At 34.1% G+C, this 20,867-nt stretch overlaps 2 protein-coding genes across 3 annotated transcripts; one reads left to right on the top strand and one right to left on the bottom strand.

Moving 5' to 3' along the window:
• Window positions 1-2,363: 2,363 nt before the first annotated feature.
• On the top strand, window positions 2,364-4,881 carry LOC109159402 (zinc finger MYM-type protein 1-like). Its single transcript, XM_019307515.1, has 3 exons — window positions 2,364-2,376; window positions 2,729-3,748; window positions 3,857-4,881. The coding sequence occupies exons 1-3, from the start codon at window positions 2,364-2,366 to the stop codon at window positions 4,879-4,881; spliced, it is 2,058 nt and encodes a 685-aa protein (XP_019163060.1).
• Window positions 4,882-11,505: 6,624 nt separating this feature from the next.
• LOC109159376 (probable pectinesterase 55) lies at window positions 11,506-19,222 on the bottom strand. Of its 2 annotated transcripts, XM_019307494.1 has the most exons (6): window positions 19,031-19,222; window positions 13,980-14,139; window positions 13,313-13,507; window positions 12,447-12,697; window positions 11,878-12,019; window positions 11,506-11,569 (listed from the first exon to the last, which is right to left on the bottom strand). In XM_019307494.1, the coding sequence occupies exons 1-6, from the start codon at window positions 19,216-19,218 to the stop codon at window positions 11,552-11,554; spliced, it is 954 nt and encodes a 317-aa protein (XP_019163039.1). In that variant the 5' UTR covers window positions 19,219-19,222; the 3' UTR covers window positions 11,506-11,551. The 2 variants fall into 2 exon arrangements, with proteins under 2 accessions (XP_019163039.1, XP_019163038.1); XM_019307493.1 differs by lacking the exon at window positions 11,506-11,569 and having other exon boundaries at window positions 11,787-12,019.
• Window positions 19,223-20,867: the final 1,645 nt, after the last annotated feature.

Here is a 20,867-nt window from a genome sequence, read left to right as displayed (position 1 = left end):
ACAAATTTTATATACTTAATATTCACAATTGACCTACTAAATATTCACAATTTACATACTGAATGTTCACAATTTGAATTGTGAATATTCAGTATGTAATTTGTGATTATTCAGTATATAAATTGTGTATTTTGATCGGGTCCACCTTGCAAGGTGGCCCCAGGTCCATGGCATAACTATTGATGCATGAGATAACATTTCATTTGAATTGTGATTAAAGCCGTCAAAATGGGCTTAGCCCATCCCGCCTCACCAAAAGGGCAATAGTTATGCTGTGGAACCATGTTCACCATGCGCATGGTGAACACGTGATAGATCCATAATTTATAAGCTGTAGATCCATAATTATTATGAATCTACAACATAGAAATTATGAATCTCCATAATTTCTATACTGTAGATTCATAGTTTCAATACCGTACTGTAGATTCATAATTTCTACAACATAGAAATTATGGAGATCCATAATTTCTATGTGGTAGATCCATAATAATTATGGATCTACAGCTTAGAAATTATGGACCTATCACATGTTAATCATGCGCATAGTGAACGTGGCATAATTTGCCCCAAAAGGGTGGGACGTGTTTTGAATTTTTTGACGGGCTTTTTCCCGCCCCGATAGTATGTGCACGGTGTACATTAACAATATTAGTGTAAATATATACACTATTATATATATATATATATATATATATATATATATATATATATATTAATATATATATTATTTATTTATATTGAAAATGTATATTCGTAATTAGTAGATTGTATAACTAATTTTTCATTGATCCATATATTAACGCATTATATATTTGATTATTTATTAAGACTTATTATTTTATTATTTATTATTAAGTTTAACAAATTAAAAATGCATTAATATATGTTTAAACTATCCAAATTATTTTAGTATATACTTATTAATTTTTTTTATCTTAGTTTTTATTTAAAATTAAACTTTTTGATTTTGGCGGCCACCACCATGGCCTGCGAGCATAAGGTGGGGTAGGGTGGGCTGGCCTACCTTAGGCTCATATTTTGACAAGTTTTTTAGCCCGTTCTGTCGACCTGTTTCGATAGTTATAATTGTGATGTATTTAATAGTAGTGATGAGATTTCAATTTGTAATACGTATGTTACAGAAAAAAAAATATAATATAAATTTTCTAAAATGCCAATTCGAAATATCAGTGCGATTAATACTTTAGATTATTGTTGTGGTATTACATACGGAGTATTTACATGTTTAAGGTCAGGGACGGAGGGACATGCCACTTGCAGGGGGCCTTGGCCACCCCCCCCCCCCCCCCCCCCCCAACAATTTTTCTTTTTTTTTTTTTTTTTATATATAATTAGTATTAGCCTATTAGGCAATATGGGGCCTCGGCGGCTTGGCACCCCCCCCCCCCCTCCCCCCCCCAAAAAAAATATATTATTAGTGTAAGTCAATTGTGGTCCTTCATTCGTCAATAGTCATCGAAATATTTTTCCTCCTCAAACAAAGCTTCTTGTGTAAGCTTTCACAAGTTAACCCAATTCCAAACCAAACCTGCAACCCGCATACTGGACTGCTCGAAACTCGAAAGCAATACGCAAATCAAATTTGAAAGAAGATAAGAAATACACACAAATCACGAATCAAAGCAATACACACAAGCCATTTCTCTTCCATTTTCAAGCAGCAAATGTATAGGTAATTTTACATTTCTTTTTTATTATTTAAATCTTTGATTTTTTTTTTATGAATTATTCTTTATTGGAGATAAATTCATCATTCTTCACTACAATAAAAAGTCTAGATATTGTAGTTAAATGGTAGCTAAATGCCTAAATTCTCTCTTTCGTTTCTTCAGTTGACGATGGCAACCGCGGTGAACTCGGGCTACTGGCTACGAGTAGTGCCGGCTGGAAGCTGGATCCTGTTTGGAGTGTCGTCCTTCTCCTTTTGTTGGTGTATGTTTATACTTTTAAGAGTTCTATAAGATTTAATTTGCTAGAATTTAAATACTAGTGCATAATGAAATGGGTCATTTGATGAGTTTTGAAAATGACAGTATTAGTTGAGGAATATATGCCATTGTTGTGGATTTGAGATGATGTTCTAATTACAGAAAGGGTCAGTGTTATATATGATGATTTTAGCTAGGAGAAAGAGATCAGAAGCTAGCATATTCAATTCATGCAGACAAAAAATTAGATCATTAGAATGCCAAATCAACTTAAATTAAAAATTAGTTAAGAAGAAGTTAGAACCATTGATGTTACTACTCTATCTTTTCATAAACAACATAATATATAATTTATATAGTATATATAGTTTATGCATGAGGAGTAATTAGGTGATTTAATGAGTTTTGAAAATGGCAGTACACAGTATTAATTAGGATTTATTTGTCTTTATTAATTTGGTGATTTGATGTGTTTATTAACTACTGTATTATATAGTTAATATAATTGTGTTTAATTAGTATATTAATTGACAATACACAATATTGATTTTGATGAGTATTAATTGGCAGTACACAATATCTTTGTTTGTTTATTTTTTTTTCTTTTGGGTTTTAGTTAATTCAATTAATTGGTCAAAATATTAACCGTGTGAACATGAGAAGATTGAGTTGAAATGAAAAAGACACAAAAAATAGATCTTTTTTTAAAAGAAAGAATTCTGAAGATTCAACATCTCAAGTAAATCCATTTGCAATTATTGAACCATTGAATTCAGAAAGTCGTCCTGAAAAAGCTCAAAGAGTTGAAATCAATGAAAAGTTTGATATTCAAGCATTAGAACGCGATCCGGGATTGCGACTACCAATATGGAAGTGCCCAATTGAGAAGCGTGATGAAGTTAGGAGATCTTATATCAAGGCTGGCCCATATCAATGTTTGCTTTCAAAGTATCCAAAATCGGGAGAAAAACATCCTCGTAGTTTTCAGGCATCTTGGTTTAAGTTATTCCCTTCTTGGTTAGAATATTCTCCTAGTAAAGATGCAGCATTTTGTCTACCATGTTATTTGTTTCATACTCAAGATGGGCCTTCCGGATTGGATGCTTTTACTATCAATGGGTTTAGATCATGGAAGAAAGTTAGAGATGGAAAAAATTGCTCATTTTTAGCACATATTGGGAAAGATTTCACCTCCCCTCACCGAAATGCCGAGAAAGCTTGTGCGGATCTCATGAACCAACAATCACACATTGCGCAACATATTGAGAAATTCACATCTCAAGAAATAGCAGAGAATAGACTTCGCTTGAGAACTTCAATTGAGGCAACAAGATGGCATGCATTTCAAGGATGTTCTTTTAGAGGTCATGATGAGTCAATAACATCAACGAACCGTGGAAACTTTTTAGAGCTATTGAGTTTCATTGCCTCTTTTAATGATGAAGTAACAAAAGTTCTTGATAAAGCTCCACGAAATGCATCATATACATCACCAACAATACAAAAGCAAATTTTGCAAGTGTTGGCAACTAAAGTAAAAAGTGCAATCCGAGAAGAAATTGGTGATGCAAAATTTTGTATCATTGTTGATGAAGCTCGAGATGAATCAAAGAAGGAACAAATGTCAATTGTCTTGAGATTTGTTGATAGAGATGACTTTATACAAGAGCGTTTCTTTGGAGTTGTTCATGTTAAGGACACTAGTGCATCAACATTGAAAGAGGACATCTTTTCTATCTTATCTCGTCATAATCTTGATGTTCAAAATATTTGGGGACAAGGTTATGATGGTGCAAGTAACATGCGTGGAGAATGGAATTGATTGAAAGCTTTAATTTTGGATGAATGTCCTTATGCTTATTATGTTCATTGTTTTGCACATCGATTGCAATTGGCATTAGTAGCTTCATCAAAGGAAGTCATCCCTGTCCATCAGTTTTTCACTAAGTTAAACTCCATTATTAATGTTGTTGGGGCTTCATGTAAGCGCAATGACCAATTAAAAGCTGCTCATGCCTCAAATATTTCTCATTTGCTTAGTATTGATGAGCTAGAAAGTGGGAGGGGCCTTAACCAAATTGGTTCTTTACAAAGGCCAGGTGATACTCACTGGAGTTCTCATTTGAAATCTATATCAAGTTTGATGAGAATGTTTAGTGAAACATGTGAAGTTTTACTTAATATTATTGAAAATGGAACTACATATGCTCACCGTGGAGATGCCGATGCAGCTTATGAGGTACTCACTTCTTTTGAATTTGTATTCATTATGCATCTCATGAAAAAAGTTTTGGAGATTTCTAATATGCTTTGCCAAGCTTTGCAACTTCAATCTCAAGATATATTGAATGCAATGCATCTTGTATCATCTACTAAATTGCTTATTCAAACTTTAAGAGATAGTGGATGGGATGAATTAGTTGCAAGTGTGAAGTCTTTTTGTGAAACTGTCAATATAACTGTGCCGGATTTTGATGCTCAATATATTGCAAGAAGAGGAAGGGCTAGACATCAACAAGATGAATTAACAATTGGGCATCATTACAAAGTTGATATTTTTTATGCGGTGATTGATTATCAGTTGCAAGAGTTGAGCAATAGGTTTGATCATAAAGCAATGGAGTTAATTGTTCTCAGTTCATCGTTAGATCCAAAAGAGATGCATATATCATTCAGAATTGATGATGTTTGCAAGTTGGTAGAGAAGTTTTACCCACAAGACTTTGAAGATTATGAGACTTTGCAATTGAGAGTGCAACTTGAACATTTTGAACATGTGCAACAACTTCCTAATTTTAGAACACTAGAAAGTATTTCTGATCTATGCCGATGGTTGGTAAAAACTAGAAAATCGAACATTTATCCTCTTGTGTTCAGAGTAGTAACTCTTGTTCTCACACTTCCAGTATCTACAGCTACTACAGAATGATCTTTTTCTGCCATGAATATAGTCAAGACTACACTTCGTAACAAGATGGAAGATGAATTTCTTAGTGATTGTTTGTTAGTATACATTGAAAAGCAAATTGCAAAACAATTTAGTATAGATTCAATTATAGATGATTTTCGTGATATGCAAGAGAGACGGTCTAAATTTTAGTAGATTTGTAATATAATGATGTATTTTGGAACATGTTAAATGAATATTATAATATTTCATTATTCTGTCTTAAATCGTGGCTGGCCCCCCGCATTGGTTAATCCTGGCTCTGCCCCTGTAGGGAATGGATCAGGTGTGGGTGGTGTTTCCCGTGCAGTTGTGCGGGTGGACTCACATTAAGCATTACACTGGCGCACTTTAAGTACACAACACACGCACATTAAACACACAAACAAAATACATTCAGAACACAAACTCACGCACCTTAAGCACAAAAGTCACGCATCTTAAGCACAACCCTCACGCACTTTAAGCACAAAACTCACTCACATTAAGCACAAAAACACACGCACCTTAAATTTTAACAACAACTCACATTAAGTACACACTTACGCATATTAAGTACAAAACTCACGCACCTTAAGCACAAGACTCACGCACCTAAAGCATAAGGCTCACACACATTAAGCACAAAACTCATGCACTTTAAAGTTTCAACAACTCACACAGCAACTCACATTAAGTACACACTCACGCACATTAAGCATTACACACTCACACACATTAAGAACAAATCTCACGCACCTTAAGCACAAGACTCACGCACATTTATAAGTACAAAACTCACGCACATTAATCACCCGCACAACCGTACGGGAAACATTCACCCGCACTGGAACTTAAACATAAATATATATATACATATATATATATATATACATATATATATATATATACATACATACATACATACATACATACATATATATATATATATATATATATATATATATATATATATATGAATTTAAAAATACTTTACAGTACATTCGTAGATAACTAAAAGTGTATTTAGAAAGTCGTAATAGAATATGTTTATTTTTTGGAAAATGAACCAAATGAAAAAAATACAATTTCTTAACTTTCAACCAAACAAAAAGAAATTCTGACATTAAGTCAAACATTAGATAATTAAAAAAAATTTCAGAAAATAAATTATTTTCATAAAATCGTTTTTCATAAGACATTTTCAAGGTTTCCAAACGGAACCTTAATATGAATATATATAATATGTAATCTAACTTTAATTTAATATATAACTTCTAAAAAAATGAATATGACACGATTAGTCAATTTTAAAATATTAATGTGAGTGTAAAAAATATTAATTTAAACAGTTTTAAAACATTTTGTTTAGAGAAAATATTAATATTTTATATCTCAATAAAACATTATTAAATGGTATTAAATATTTTAAACGACTTTTTTCTTTTTTTTTTTTTTTTTTTGAAACTAAACAACTTTTTTCTAATTTAAACAAAATTGTAAATGTGAGTATAGTAGGTGATATAATTATATAAATTTGGTTTCTCAAAAAAAAAATTTATATAAATTTGGGTATTTCTTTTGTGATTTCCCCCCCTAATTAATTTTATCACTTTTATTTGATGAAGAAGATTTGATAATAAATTAACACATAAAGAAATAAACCTACTATTTCTAGAAACATAACTTATTATCAAATATGTCATGGTCATATATATGGTCCTACAATATGAGTGGTCTTAGGATAGCTTTTAATATGATAACTGATTAATGTATTCCTAAATAATAGAACATGGAAAACAATACATAACTTTATGTCAGTTTTCCTACTAAAGTTTATGCACTTTTAAAAAAAAGTATTTTATATTTGGATAAGGTGATCAAAGGAAAAGTTGTATATAGAACCTGCAATCATGGTAGAAAAAATCGCTAGGCGCTCCTCGGGCGCTCGAGAAGCGCCTAGCGCCTAGGCGGGAATTAATCGGCGCCTAGGCGCCCGTGTCTTTTTATTTTATTTTTTATTTTTTAAAAATTAATTTAAATTAATTTATATTTTTAATACTTGATACTTGGAAATTGCATCAAATGGATGTCAAGTATGATTTTTTGAATGATTTTATACCAGAAGAAATCTATGTTGTGCAACCTGCAAGGTTTGTGAAGAAAGGGGAGGAAAATAAAGTGTACATGTTGAGAAAAACCTTATATGTCTTAAAGACAGTGCCTAGGGCATGGTATGGTTGCATTGACTCTTATTTTGTTGAAAGTGGTTTTATGAGATGTCCTCATGAACATACTTTGAATTGAAGCATGTGCTCCATCTCAACTAAAAGCTTAAGTTGTGGACCGGTAAACCGTAGTCACTGAGATTCGAACCCATGACCTTTAGTCTGGCTCTGATACCAAATTGAAGCTTATGCTCTATCTCAACTAAAAGCTTAAGCTGATAGTTAGATTGCACAGTAATGGATATATGCTCACACTTTGTATGTCAAATGCACTAATTCTGGTGATATTGTTATAATTTGTCTCTATGTTGATGATTTAGTTTTTACTGGAAGCAACTTGAAAATAATCCCAGAATTTATGGAGGCACTCATTAAGAGATTTGAAATGACTGATGTGGGCCTTATGTCTTACTTTCTTGGCCTTGAGGTTGTTCAGATGGATGGTGGAATCATTATTTCACAAAAGAAGTATGCGGCTGATATTTTGAAAAAAAGTTCAAAATGGAAAATTCCAAACCAGTTTCAACTCAGTTAGCTGAAAAGTTAAAGGTGTCCAAAGATGAGTGTGGTAAGAATGTGAATGTTACATCTTATAAAAGCTTAATTTGAAGTTTGAGGTATCTGGTGGCAACAAAGCCAGATATTTCTTTTGGAGTTGGAATACTTAGTAGATTCATGGAGGAACCAAAAGAATCTCATTGGGCTACAGCAAAGCGAATTCTGAGATATGTCAAAGGTACGAGTAATGATAGAATTTTTTATTCTACTAATGAAGCTGTGAAACTTGTTGGATATACAGACAATGATTGGGTTGGAGATGTTGAGACCAGAAAAAGCATATCAAGATATGCCTTCTATCTTGGTTCAACTATATTTTCTTGGTCTTCAAAGAAGCAGCAGATTGTAGCACTTTCAACCGCAGAAGCAAAATATATTGCAGCAGCAAACTGTGTTACTCAAGTAGTTTGGCTTAGGAGAATTTTGGAGTTCTTACAACACAATCAGGAAACACCTACAACTATTTTCTGTGACAACAAGTCTGCAATTTCGTTGTCGAAGAATCCTGTCTTTCATGGTTGCATCAAACACATTGATATCAACACATGGAGCATTAGTGATTATTGTCTAATTTTTAGCTAGCTTTGTTAGTTTATCCTTTAGTATGTTGCAAAGTTTTTTTCATCATCAAGAAGCAAAATAAATTCTCTTATTCCTCTCTTTCTCCCCTCTCAAATTATATACATAGATATATTATATTTAATATATCTTACAGTTTCAATTACGGGTGTTGTAGGCCTATTGAGGCGTAATAACTCCAACATTTCAGCTCTCATGCCTGCCATGACCTTCATCATATTTTCTGAGTTTGTTCTTGCTTCTTGCCTGGAAGCTTGCACTTCCGGTCTTGTTGCCTCCAACCTTTCATCAAACTCAACTTGCTTTTCCTGTAGTGCCTTGAATTTATCTAAGTTGGTTACCATTCTTGCTCAGGAAAGAGAGTGATACCAAATGTGATGATCTAAGGGCATAAGCAAAATTATAGGTGAAGCAAGAGCTGAGATTCGTAGAAAGAAGGAAAATGAAAGAACAGAAAAGAAAGGGAAGAATAGAATTACAGAGAGCTGCAGATAAGAGTGAAGAAGAAATTTTAATTTCATTCATTCCATTCCATTCCATAATCCTTCCAATACATTCGACTCAATCTTATAGCCTACCTTAACAAACTCCTATAAATAAGGAAGATAAAGATGAAATATGACAGTTGTAACCTATACAAATAAAAGTTGTAAACAATATATACAAATTAAATAACATTAATTATCTTGAATATTATATTATTCAAGCTCTTGGTTCATAACATGCTCGTGCTCGACGCTCAACGCCTTTTGTCTATCCCTCCACGTCGTCTGGGCAGAGTTAGCGACTTTTCGGCGTTGACAATATACACTCAAATATGTGAAATTGTTATTCAGTCTCATTTTGTATACACTGCAGTTTCATTTCAACACAACTACAGTTTCATTTCAATTCAATTGCAATTTCATTTGATAATATAATAAAAATAATACGTGAGACAGTGTCAGTTTAGATACACTACCATTTTGGACCATGGTCCACAAAGCTTTATGGATCGTTGTCCACAGTATAATTGCTGCCGCCTAAACCCGTGGGCCTAAGGAGGGTAGGGGCGGCCGGGCTTTGACAACCCCGCCGATTCACTTTGATAGCTCTAGTTTTTAATCCTTTATATCATCTATCTATATGTCTTTTCATCCATGTTAAAATCTATAACCCGGGTTCGATTCCCACAATGGATGATTCCCTTTGGGCCAGCTTCTGTGCCTCTCGAAGCCAATCGGGTGAACATGGACCGTTAAACGGATAGAGAAAGATCCGAACCACATTGTGGTTTACACCCAAAAAAAAAAAAAAAAAAAAAGGTATGAGTTGTACTTGTTGTGCATCCGAGATATTAGGGAAATCAAAACATCTTTGAGCTAGGGAAGCTCATCTATGCATAAAGATCTTTACCATCCAATTGTGGAAGTTCTAGCTAATTTTTGGAGACACCTTCGGTGTGAATTTATTAGGGTCACTCATTAATAAGTTAAATTTTACAGGTCTATAAATCTGTAAATGTGGATAATACCGTAATGTGATCAACGATTTCAATTTCTCTAATAAATTGGCAAGCCGTTGAAATGTATGGTTCATATGTTTAATATAGGACGGTTTATCATAATAACAAAAATCAAAATAATCTAAGAAATTGATTAGTGAAACCTATCAAGGCTGTCCACCAATTCTTGTTTTGGGAGCAATTAGGTTTGCAACACAATTAATTTAATATGTTGCAATTCAATGAAAGCAGTAATTGATACCTTTAAAACTTAATGAAAGTACCATTTGATACAATCCCGTATTAAATAGACACTACTTTGAGCGAGTGTCAACTCCAATAAAGAATTGAGGAAGAAAATATAGAGATAAAATGTAAGTACAAAAAAACTGTATTATTGTTTTGATTGTTATTTCATAATACATGGAGCCTATTAGTTATAATATTGTATTCCTAATAAAGTCTGACTAACACTGTTTATTTTCATTTAAAAAAAAAGACGCGCGGTACATAATCAATTATGCACCACGGTGCAGAATATAATTTGCCCTTTCCTTCTAGTTGGACCAAAGATTAAATTATAATCCTTCTAATAGTTTTTCTTTTTCCTTTTCATTTAGATCGAAAATGATATTTGTTTATGTTAATGCTCAAATAGTATTTTCAAAGTGGGTTGGTACGACTAGCCCACTAAAGCCTGCCATTGTGGTGAGGCCGACCTATCCGTCCCGTTATATCGTAGATCGCGGTGCATATGCACTGCGGTAAAAAACGACACCGTTTCTTTAAGTAAAGAAACGGTTCGCCGTTATCGTTAACGGTGTTTGTATATTTGGTGTATTAAACATTAATTGACACTACAGTATATCTAAACCGATACTGCCTCAGGACAAATGAAACTATAGTTATATCAAAATGATACTGTAGTTGTGGTGAAGTGAAATTGCAGTGTATATAAAATGAAACTGAATAACATTTCACATATTTGAGTGTATATTGTACAATGAAGCTGTAATTATATCAAAATGATCATGTAGTTGTGTTTTAATAAAACTATAGTGTATATATAAAATAAAGTTAAATAACATTTTCGCATATTTGAGTCTATAAATATCGAATGAAACTGTAATTATATCAAAGTGAAACTGTAGTTGTGTTGAACTGACACTGCAGTGTATACAAAATGAAACTGAATAACAAAGTTACTTTTTGCGGAAGGGTGCGAAACGGCGGTAAACGGATGCCGTTCCTTTTCATTAAACAACACGACGTCGTTTTGATGCGCGGTGCATGATCGATCATGCACCACGGTGCACGATATAATTTGCGAAAATTGCTGGCAAATTATGATGTGCAACCGTGTGCACCATGCATGGTGCACACAGAATTTGATTCATAATTTCTATACTATAGATTCATAATTTCTATATTATAGATTCATAATTATTGAACTCTATATTCACAATTACAAAACTCTATGTTCATAATTTTCAATGTTCATATTCCCAATTGTTGAACTCCGTATTCACAAATCACAGAACTATATGTTCATAATTTGATAACTATATAGTATAGAAATTATGAATCTATAGTATAGAAATTATGAATCTACAGTTTTAAAATTATAAATCTACAGTATAGAAATTATGAATTTATAGTATAGAAATTATGAATCTATAGTATAAAAATTATGAATCTATAGTATAGAAACTATAAATCTATAATATAAAGATTATAAATCCAACTCTGTGTGCACTTTGCATGGTGCACATGGTTGCACTGCATAACGCTACGAAATTGCTAGCTCACTATTCCCCATCAAAAGCTACCGGCCATGGTGCCCCTGCAATTTCTTTTTTAAATTACATTTAATTTAAAACTAATTAAAATTTTAAGAATTAGAAAATAATATAGTATAGATAATTTAAACAAAAATTAATACAATCGTAAAACCTATGTAATGTATTATTGTGAAATAAATTTACTAAATCTTACACAACATATTTTTTGAAAAAGTTCACAAGTTTATAAACCCATCTAAACTTCTACTCAATTGGACCATTAGCACAAAAGAGTAAAAAGTAAAACAAATACCAAATACGTACTTGGCTTATTACTAAACTATTATAATTAAAGAGGTTGCTTGCTAACCCACTGATCAGCGTCAATGAATTTGGTGATGTTGACAAAGTACTCAGTCATTTCTTGGCTCAATTGTGCCTCCCATGCAACTCTCTTTGAGGTGTTAGACCCCGGGCCATAGCAGTTTATTTCAGCAAATGTTAATTGATCCCTAGAGGAAAAAAAGAAGTAAAATAAGATTATACATTATTGGCAACGTCTTGGAAGACATGCCTGCCCACAAGAAGGGGTCATGACCACCACTAGGGGGTTCAAAATCGGCTACTGGTCAATTAACACCAGACTGGTAAGAGTGCCGGCTAGATACCCCACGCCGAGGGCAGAGCTGGTCCCATCGATGTTTAGTATTACTATTCGTCGTGATAAGATTTTCGTAAATAATTTAGGAAAATTTATATTTTTAGTTTTCCAATTATATCCATGTTATAGACTTAATTAGTCCCTAAATTATATGCGTGACCATCTTTATCCGGTACAAAGTAGCAATTTGAATCCATTAAGGACCAAATTAACTACTTTATTAAATGACATGTTGGTGGCAGAAATAGTCCCAGAGAGAAGAAAGATGTGCGTCTTACACTTGATTTGCATAATTCCAAGAATCCCAACCATAAGGAACAATGACGTCGGAGAGGGAGGAGTTAAAAAAGATGACCCTAGCATAAGGTCTCCATGGCCTTCCCAAGATTGCCTTGCCACTTCCAGTCACATTGCAGTTCTTGAAAACAAATGCATTGCTATCATTTGCACCTGACCTTCCTTGTGCTGTTATGTATCCTTTACTGCCTTCTCGTCGCGATTTCCCAACATTCACCACTATTGTACACTCCTAAAAACACAACATCAAACAAAACATTATAGAAAATTAGTTGACTCATCAATAAGTTCTTTGTTTTTAAATCTATTTATTGAGATTAAGTTACCAAATAGATTTAAACAGTAATGGTGATCAAAACCCCAAGGCTCAATGGTGATCAATATGAAAGTTAAAGACTAAACTTGACGAAGCCACTGCCCACTGCACTCGAAGGACTACTATTGGTACTATCTCCTTTGTATTTTCCTTATTCAAGAAAAAAAAAAAAAAACTTTAAACATGAATTACAAATTTGGTTAAAAAAAAAAACTCATTCCGTCAACTACCATGTAGTATGATGGCATTCCAGTTACTATTCCAAATGGATGGTCGTCATAGGTATAGAACAGATATTCCTTTGTAAAGAATCCATCCCATTTTATGTGTCTGATTAAGTTAACAAGAATTGACTGAAGTGATTTTTAATTCGTTTTTTCATTATATATTTAGAAACTAACTTAAAACTACTATTAAAAAAAAAATCTATTAATGAATAGTAAATATGATATGTAAATTGGGACGGAAGAAGTAATAGAAAACACAAACAAACAAATTAAAGGGCTAGAAAACTAAGTGAAGCTACCGTACCTCAAAAATAGACTGACCGGCACCAAATATGAAATCTACGGCCCCTTCAATGATGCAACGCTTGAAATAATGTTTGCCCCTGGCATCCAACAACGTGTCTTGCACGCCGTAAAAACCACAATCGTAAAACGCCATTCTGTCTCCAACAACATTGGCTGCCACCGCCGGTGCTTTGTGATGATAATTGTAAGAATTCTGTTCAAGGGTATACATAACTGTAGTTATATATGAATTGATAAGCAGCAACTATACCTACACTTTAGGGATATTTGGTAAATAGCCGTTAGCTGATTGAGTTAGTAGGTTTGATTAGGTGATAGTATTAGCTGATTGTAGAAAAGTGTTTGATAAATTAGCTATTAGTTGATAGCTGATTACATGCAAAATAACTTTTTCAAAAAGCTTATCGAAAAAATTACTAGCTTTGAACAGCTTTTTGAATTTTAGCATTTTGAAGCAATAAGTTGTTACAAAAAACTAATTAGTCAAATACTCATATTGATTGTTTAACCAAGTCAAACAACTAATAGTTATCAAATAAGCTAAAATTAGTTGATAAGCTAAGTATGTTACCAAAGAAGACCTTTGTTTTTGTTTTCTCACGTTTTGTGAATCAATTTGACCAAATTTCACTACATTTAGGAACTGATCGAATTTAGTGTTGTACCACAAAATTAAGGTTTTCAACTTTGATATTGTCCGCAAAGCATGAAAAAGTTGGGCTTGAGCGGAAAGAACCACGGCTCTCCCAAACAATGCTGGCTTTTTCATTACCTTCTCCTTTGAGATAAATATATTGCTTGTGATACGGAATTGTTACCTGTTCCCTACATATATATATATATATATAAATGACCAAAATCAATATAATAACAACAAAATGAAATAGGTGTGAAACAAAATAGCATTTTCAGTTTTCAAAAAAAAAAAAAAAAAGTTAGCATTTTCCAAGTATAGGTTTATTCTCATATTTGGTAAGTATTTTTACTTTAAGAATACAATTCCCAACAAGCAGGGAATAGCTACTCATTTCAAACACACAAGGAATAACGGAGTATTTATGTAATTTGAATATTTTCTCTATTTATAGTTCTTAGTTCAATGTGGTGGAGCCCTAGCTGAGTTTGAGCCCAATGACAGTTGGACCAGAAAAGGGCCTAAAATGTTACATAGTTCAAGTTAAGCACTAAAACTAGAAATTTTAACCTACAAGTGCACAACTACATCTTACTCCAACTAGTCTACCATGTTTCCTATGCAAATGAAAGTAGTCAAAATTAGCTAACAAGAAGATGTGGGCTAGCAACTTGTGTGATGACAAGTTGATTGATCGTGGAATGACAACCACTCGTTTCATGGGTGTACATTATTGATGATCAATGCATGTAAATTGATAATCACTTATTTCACAGTGTATAGACACTATAAATTGAGTATCTTATCCCATTCTAACATCAAACAATCACCAATAGGACACTTAGTATAGTGGTTTAATTTTGAATCCCAAAATAACAATCATTATTGTATGGACCATGGTCCACACAAGTTGTGTGGACCATATTTTGTCTACAGTAAAATAATGTACATTTAGTACAAAAATAATGTATATTCAGTATAAAAATAATGTACATTATATTCAGGGGATGTACATTATTTTTGTTCTGAGTGTACATTATATTGTATAATGTACATTCAGTACAAAAATAATGTATATTTAGTATATTAAAAATGTACATTTTATGATGGTCCACATAACATTGTGGGGACCATGGTCCATATAATAATTTGCCCCAAAATAACATGTCTTATGGGCTAGAGTTAAAGGCCTAGTATAACTGGGGTTTAGACCCTTGTTGGACTGTCATTATTTATTTGTAGTCCAGTTGTGAATATTATTAGGGCCTGATACCCGGTTAATAATATTATTATTTTTAAGATCCTTATGTAAAACCATCATTGGCTCTAATGCACTATTTGTGGGGATCGCTACGAAAAGTACGTTTTTCTAAAATCTGCCCAACGCTTCACACTCAATTTACACAAAATTTGTCCTGGAATATATCGAATTGGTCATATCCATAAGCGAACATTCCCAGGATCTACAAGAACGCCTCGACCAATGAGGAAGGAGGGAGTCATGCTCCTGGAGATCGGTTTCTCGCCTAGAACAAACTAGAAGTGCCACTTGCACCTTGGCCATCGAAAAGGACACCCCGCGTCAAGAACTAACCTGAACTCTCTAAAGGTTGGACCTGATGCCCAACCGCTGGCTTGAGAGTTAGGAATGTCATCAGCGTATGTGTAGCCCAACAATAGTGGGGGGCACACCCAACCGGCCCAATGTAGTAGGCTGTCGTTAGACCGGAGGCCTAGGCAAATTTGCCCCCAATCACCAAAGCACTCTTCAAGCTCAAGTAGGCAGCCCAAGGAATTAGTAACAACATTGTAGTGGGCCTATAACCCAAGGAATAAAAAACAACATTCTACACGGGCCCACATGTGGGGAAGGCAGCTCGATAAGGCTTGCATGTTGAGAAGGCAGTGAAAACATCCTTTGTGGACTTGCAAGCAAGGATGGTAACACAACAACACACCTCAAAGAAAAAAAAAAGTGGAAAAAAGTGAAGGCATAACAACATGTTTGGTCCATGTAATGAATTTTAAGGGAAATGAATGCTATTATTCCATAAATAATGGAATAGGTAAGAAATAGAACATGTAAAGGAATAGAATTTAAAAATGTTATTCCCTTATTTGGTTGGTTTAAAGAATAGAAATAGAATATGTTTTTAAAAGACGTAAATACCCATACATATATATATATATATATATATATATATATATATATATATATATATATATAGTAGAGTTCAGGTGTGGTCGCGCTTTCCCGTGTGGTCAGTGCGGCCGCACCAATAGTTATGCAAATATGCACCATCAATGGTAGGAAATTCATAACAAAAAATGCACAAATTAGGTACACAACACATAAATGCACCATTATGTAGGAATAAAAGCACCACACAGTGTTTGGAAATGCACTATTAGGGATAGGGAGTTATATGATACATTTTTTGGGTGTGTTAGTGCATTTTTTGATGTACTTTTATATTTCATTGTTGTGCATTTTTCTAACACTGTTGGTACCTTTTGTTAACAACTTAACACTATTGGTGCATTTTCAAGCGGCCGCACGAGAAGGCACGGCTCTCTCTCTCTCTCTCTCTCTCTCTCTCTCTCTCTCTCTCATACACACACACACAACAAAATCCAATAAATTTAAAAAACATATAAAAATTAAACACCATATACATTCACTATAGAATCAAACAAATAAAAAAATATATAAAAATTGTGATATGGAAAAAAAAAAAAAAACAACTAAATAAATTTTAGGTTGAATTAGGTGTAAAATATGAAATAAAAAATTAGGCTATTCTTGAGAACCTCAAGAATAACCTAATACCAGGGGACCATTGGAATAGCTATTCCCCTTGCACGAGGAATATATAGCTCATTTATGGGAATAATATTTCTTGAAAGAAAATGTATTAACAAACAATGGAATAGACCTATTCCCAAAACTGCCATTTCCATTCTAGAAATTTCGCGAACCAAATGTTTTGTAAGGATGGAAAGCTAAGACACCTCGCTTCTCAATGAGAAGGGTCATAAGTGTACCAGCTTCCCATCGCCTAAGAAAGAAGGCATAAAGAAGAAAAGCTATGATGTCCCGCCTTCCAATGAAAAAGGCTATAGAGGTACCAGCTACCTAGTACCCAAGGGGAAGAAAGTGAAACAAGAAAAAAGAAAAATTAAAGACATAATGAGCAGTGAAACTTAAGACTCCCCACATTCAAAGGGAGAAGGGCCAAAAGGCTACCAATTACCTGTTTCCTGAAAAAAAAAATGAAGTTATAAGGAGGCGAAAAAAGAGGCATAAGGAGCCCAAAGTACACTGGCTAAAAGTTAGGCGGTACGAGCTAGCTAAGAAGGCAGATCGTAAAAGAAGTCTAGAGTACACTAGTTCAAAACCATTTACATTGGCTACAATCTTGATGGTATGGGCAGGCTACGAATGTGGATGGTGAAAGAGGCATAAGGAGGCCTCGAGTACACTCGTTGAACACTAGCTAAACGCCAGGTGGTACGAGCAGGCTACAAAGGCACAAAAGAAAAAAGAAAAAGAAAGAAGGAGGCCTTGAGTACACTGCCTGATAGCCAAGTAGTATGGGCAAACTACAAAGACAGATGAAGGAGGCATAAGGATGCCTTGAGTACACAGACTAAAAGCCAAATGGTATGGACAAACTACGGAGGCAAACGGTGGTAAACAATATTTTTCTTTTTCCTATAGGGAACGCTTTGGGGGTGGAGAGCTAAGTTGTGCTAACGAACCGCGTTTTGGGAAGGTTGTAGAAACATCCTTGGTAGGCTTGCACGCAGGGAAAGTGGCACAAAGAGGTAATGCACAAAAAAAAAAAAACGTCTTTCTTTTTCTTCCAGAGAAGGTGGCTGAGGCAGAGAGCTAATTAAGCCTTCATAGAAGACTGCACGCAGGAAATGCGGTGGCACTAGATGCAGTGGCGGAGCCAGAAAATAATGTGAGTGGGGGCGTACTTAAACTTGAGATCTCACTTCTAAGAAAAGATTGCATCTTTCACAATTTTGTTTGAAGAATTTGCTTAGACAAGAAGCTAAAACATATAAATGATACAAGTGAGTTTTGAACCTTGGACACTCCATCTTCATATTCAAGATTCAACCCATTGATTTATTAAACACTTTAGTGATTTTTCTATGTACTTATATATTAGTAGAGAGGGTTGAGGGGGGGGGGGGGGGGGGGGGGCAGTGGCCCCCACTGCCCCCATTGTGGCTCCGCCACTGACTAGATGCCTAAAAATGAGAATTTGTCGATCAAGAGCGGCGACGCCAGAGAGCTAAGTCATCTTGGCAGACCGCACATAAGGACGACAATGGGTGCCTTGATGCCCAAAAAGAGAATATCTTGGCTTGGTGCCCAACAGGATTTAAGTGGGCCTAAAGGCTTGTCAAGAGGGAGAAGTTCATACACGAGATTCTTACAATCGTCTAAAAGAGGAACATGTGGCAAGGAAGTATTGTATAGATGAGTAAAATGTAGAAGACGTGGAAGATTTTGTTTAGGAGCATCCGATGATCCGAACAATGGTTGTAGCCTTTAGGCTCAAGGTCGAGAGCAAAGCTCGAGAACAGTTATAGGTGTTAGGAAAACTTCAATTCGACGAGGTGAGTGTAGAAGCTGTGGTGCGAGATCGTGAGAGGGGACTCGTGATGGACTCATGGGGTCTGGGCCCAATGACAATTGGGCCAAAGAGGGGCCTAAAATGATGTTTAGTTCAAGTTATGCTAGAACCACCAAAAAGAGAAAAAAAAAAAATGTACCCACCAAAACTCAAACTCCTAACCTACAAGTACACAAGTGCATCTTACTCTAGCTAGTCTACCATGTTTCTTGTGAATTGGAAGAGATAAAATTAACTAATGAAAAAGATATGGGGTGGCAACTTGTGGTGACGACAAGTTGGTAAACCAGGTTGATTGAAGAATGACAACCACTCATTTCTTGAATCAAAGACATACAAGTTGTATATATAGAAATTGAAGTTTGAAAACAAATATATTTAAAAATCACATTAAGAAAAAGTATAATCATAACAATGTATGTATGCGTACAAGTAGATGGCAGGCTTGATGGAAATGCAAACCCATTGAGAATTGTTGGAGGGGACTGAATCAATGGCTGATTGGATGGTTTTGAAGTCGGACGACCCTGACTGGTCAACATGGATGGTCAAATATTGTGCTCGTCCTCCACTCACCCATCCCAAAACCAAGAAAAAGAAGAACACATTCTTCACCATGTTTACTCACCTAAGTTACCAATGAACAATGGCACAAGCTAAACACAACCCAAAGCTGAGTTGATATAAAGGAAAGTGCGTGCTGCATGCCATGCGGATCCACATGTCGAAGATAGTGTAGTCTTTTTCTAGATTCTCCGTCGCCGTCGCCGGTTTTTATCATGAAATAAATGGAAGTGCTCCTGCTCGTCGTTTACCTTCCCTGTCATTAAACCTTCTTGGATATATATATATAGTCGTTTTAAGGAAAATTTGAATTTGATAAGGTATGGCCGGTCCTACAATGGCTTTTAATTTGATAGCTAACTAATGGATTTCCAAATAATAAAACACCAAGAAAAACAAATAACTTTATGTCAATTGTTCTAATAACAATAAAAACAACAACAATAATAATAATAATAATAATAATAAAAATAATAATAATACTTAAAATTTCAGTTCAACGATTGTACATTCCTAATTTCAAAATAATTAAATGAGAGCTATCAAATCATCGCCATATCAATAGTCCAGAATGATTCACATTCATGTTCTCACGTACATAAGAAGAAGTATCATATGAACCAGATTATATATATATATATATATATATATATATATATATATATATATATATATATATATATATCATGATCGTAATAGGTACTGAGCGTTAGTCGGGCGGTAGAGTAGCGCCTAGCGCCTAAGCGGCTAACAAAAAGAAAAAAAAATAGTGCACGTGTGTGAATGTATGTCATATCTAAAAACACAATAAGTGTGAATGAAAGTTATACCCCTGATTTATGTTCGTTTTTTAGTTACGTTTTTTTGTACATTATGTTATAAAGTTTGTACATTAAAATATTTTGGACAAACATACCCCTACCATTATAACTTCCGTTATCTTTTCCACTATTGTTACCATGCACATGCAATAATATATACACATACATTATATATTTGAGTTATATGTTAATTATTACATAAAATATAATTATTACAATATTATTATTATTATTATTATTATTATTATTTAGAATAATTTAAATATCTAAAATCTAAATAAATTTAAAATTTTAATATAATGTATTAATATTGGGCACCTATTTTTTATACATCGCACATAAAAAATACAAGTTATATATATATATATATATATATATATATATATATATATATATATATATATATATATATATATATATATATATGGAAGGGATTAGGTGCGGGTGAGGCTTTCCGTGCGGTTGTGCGGGTGGACGCACGTTAAGCATTAATCTGACGCAATTAAAAATTAAAATACAAACACACGCACATTAAGCATACAAACAAAACACATTAAACCCCACAAACGTTACGCACAGGCCTCAGACATGTTAAGCACAAGTCTCACGCACATTAAGCACAGAACTCAGGAACTTGTAAGTTTCAACAACTACGCACATTAAGCATAAACCCACGCACGTTAAGAACAAAACTCACGCATGTTAAGTACAAGACTCACGCACCTTACGCACAAAACTCACGCACATTAAGCACAAAATTCATGCCCTTTAAAATTTCAACAACTCACGCACATTAAGTACACACTCATGCACATTAAGAACACAATTCACGCACCTTAGGCACAAGACTCACGCAGCTTAAGTACAAAATTGACGCACATT

The sequence above is a fragment of the Ipomoea nil genome, unplaced genomic scaffold (genome assembly GCF_001879475.1).
Source record: "Ipomoea nil cultivar Tokyo-kokei standard unplaced genomic scaffold, Asagao_1.1 scaffold2827, whole genome shotgun sequence".
NCBI classification, from domain to species: Eukaryota; Viridiplantae; Streptophyta; class Magnoliopsida; order Solanales; family Convolvulaceae; genus Ipomoea; species Ipomoea nil.
Note: the sequence above shows the minus strand (reverse complement) of the source record. Positions and strands in the feature narration are given on the sequence as shown.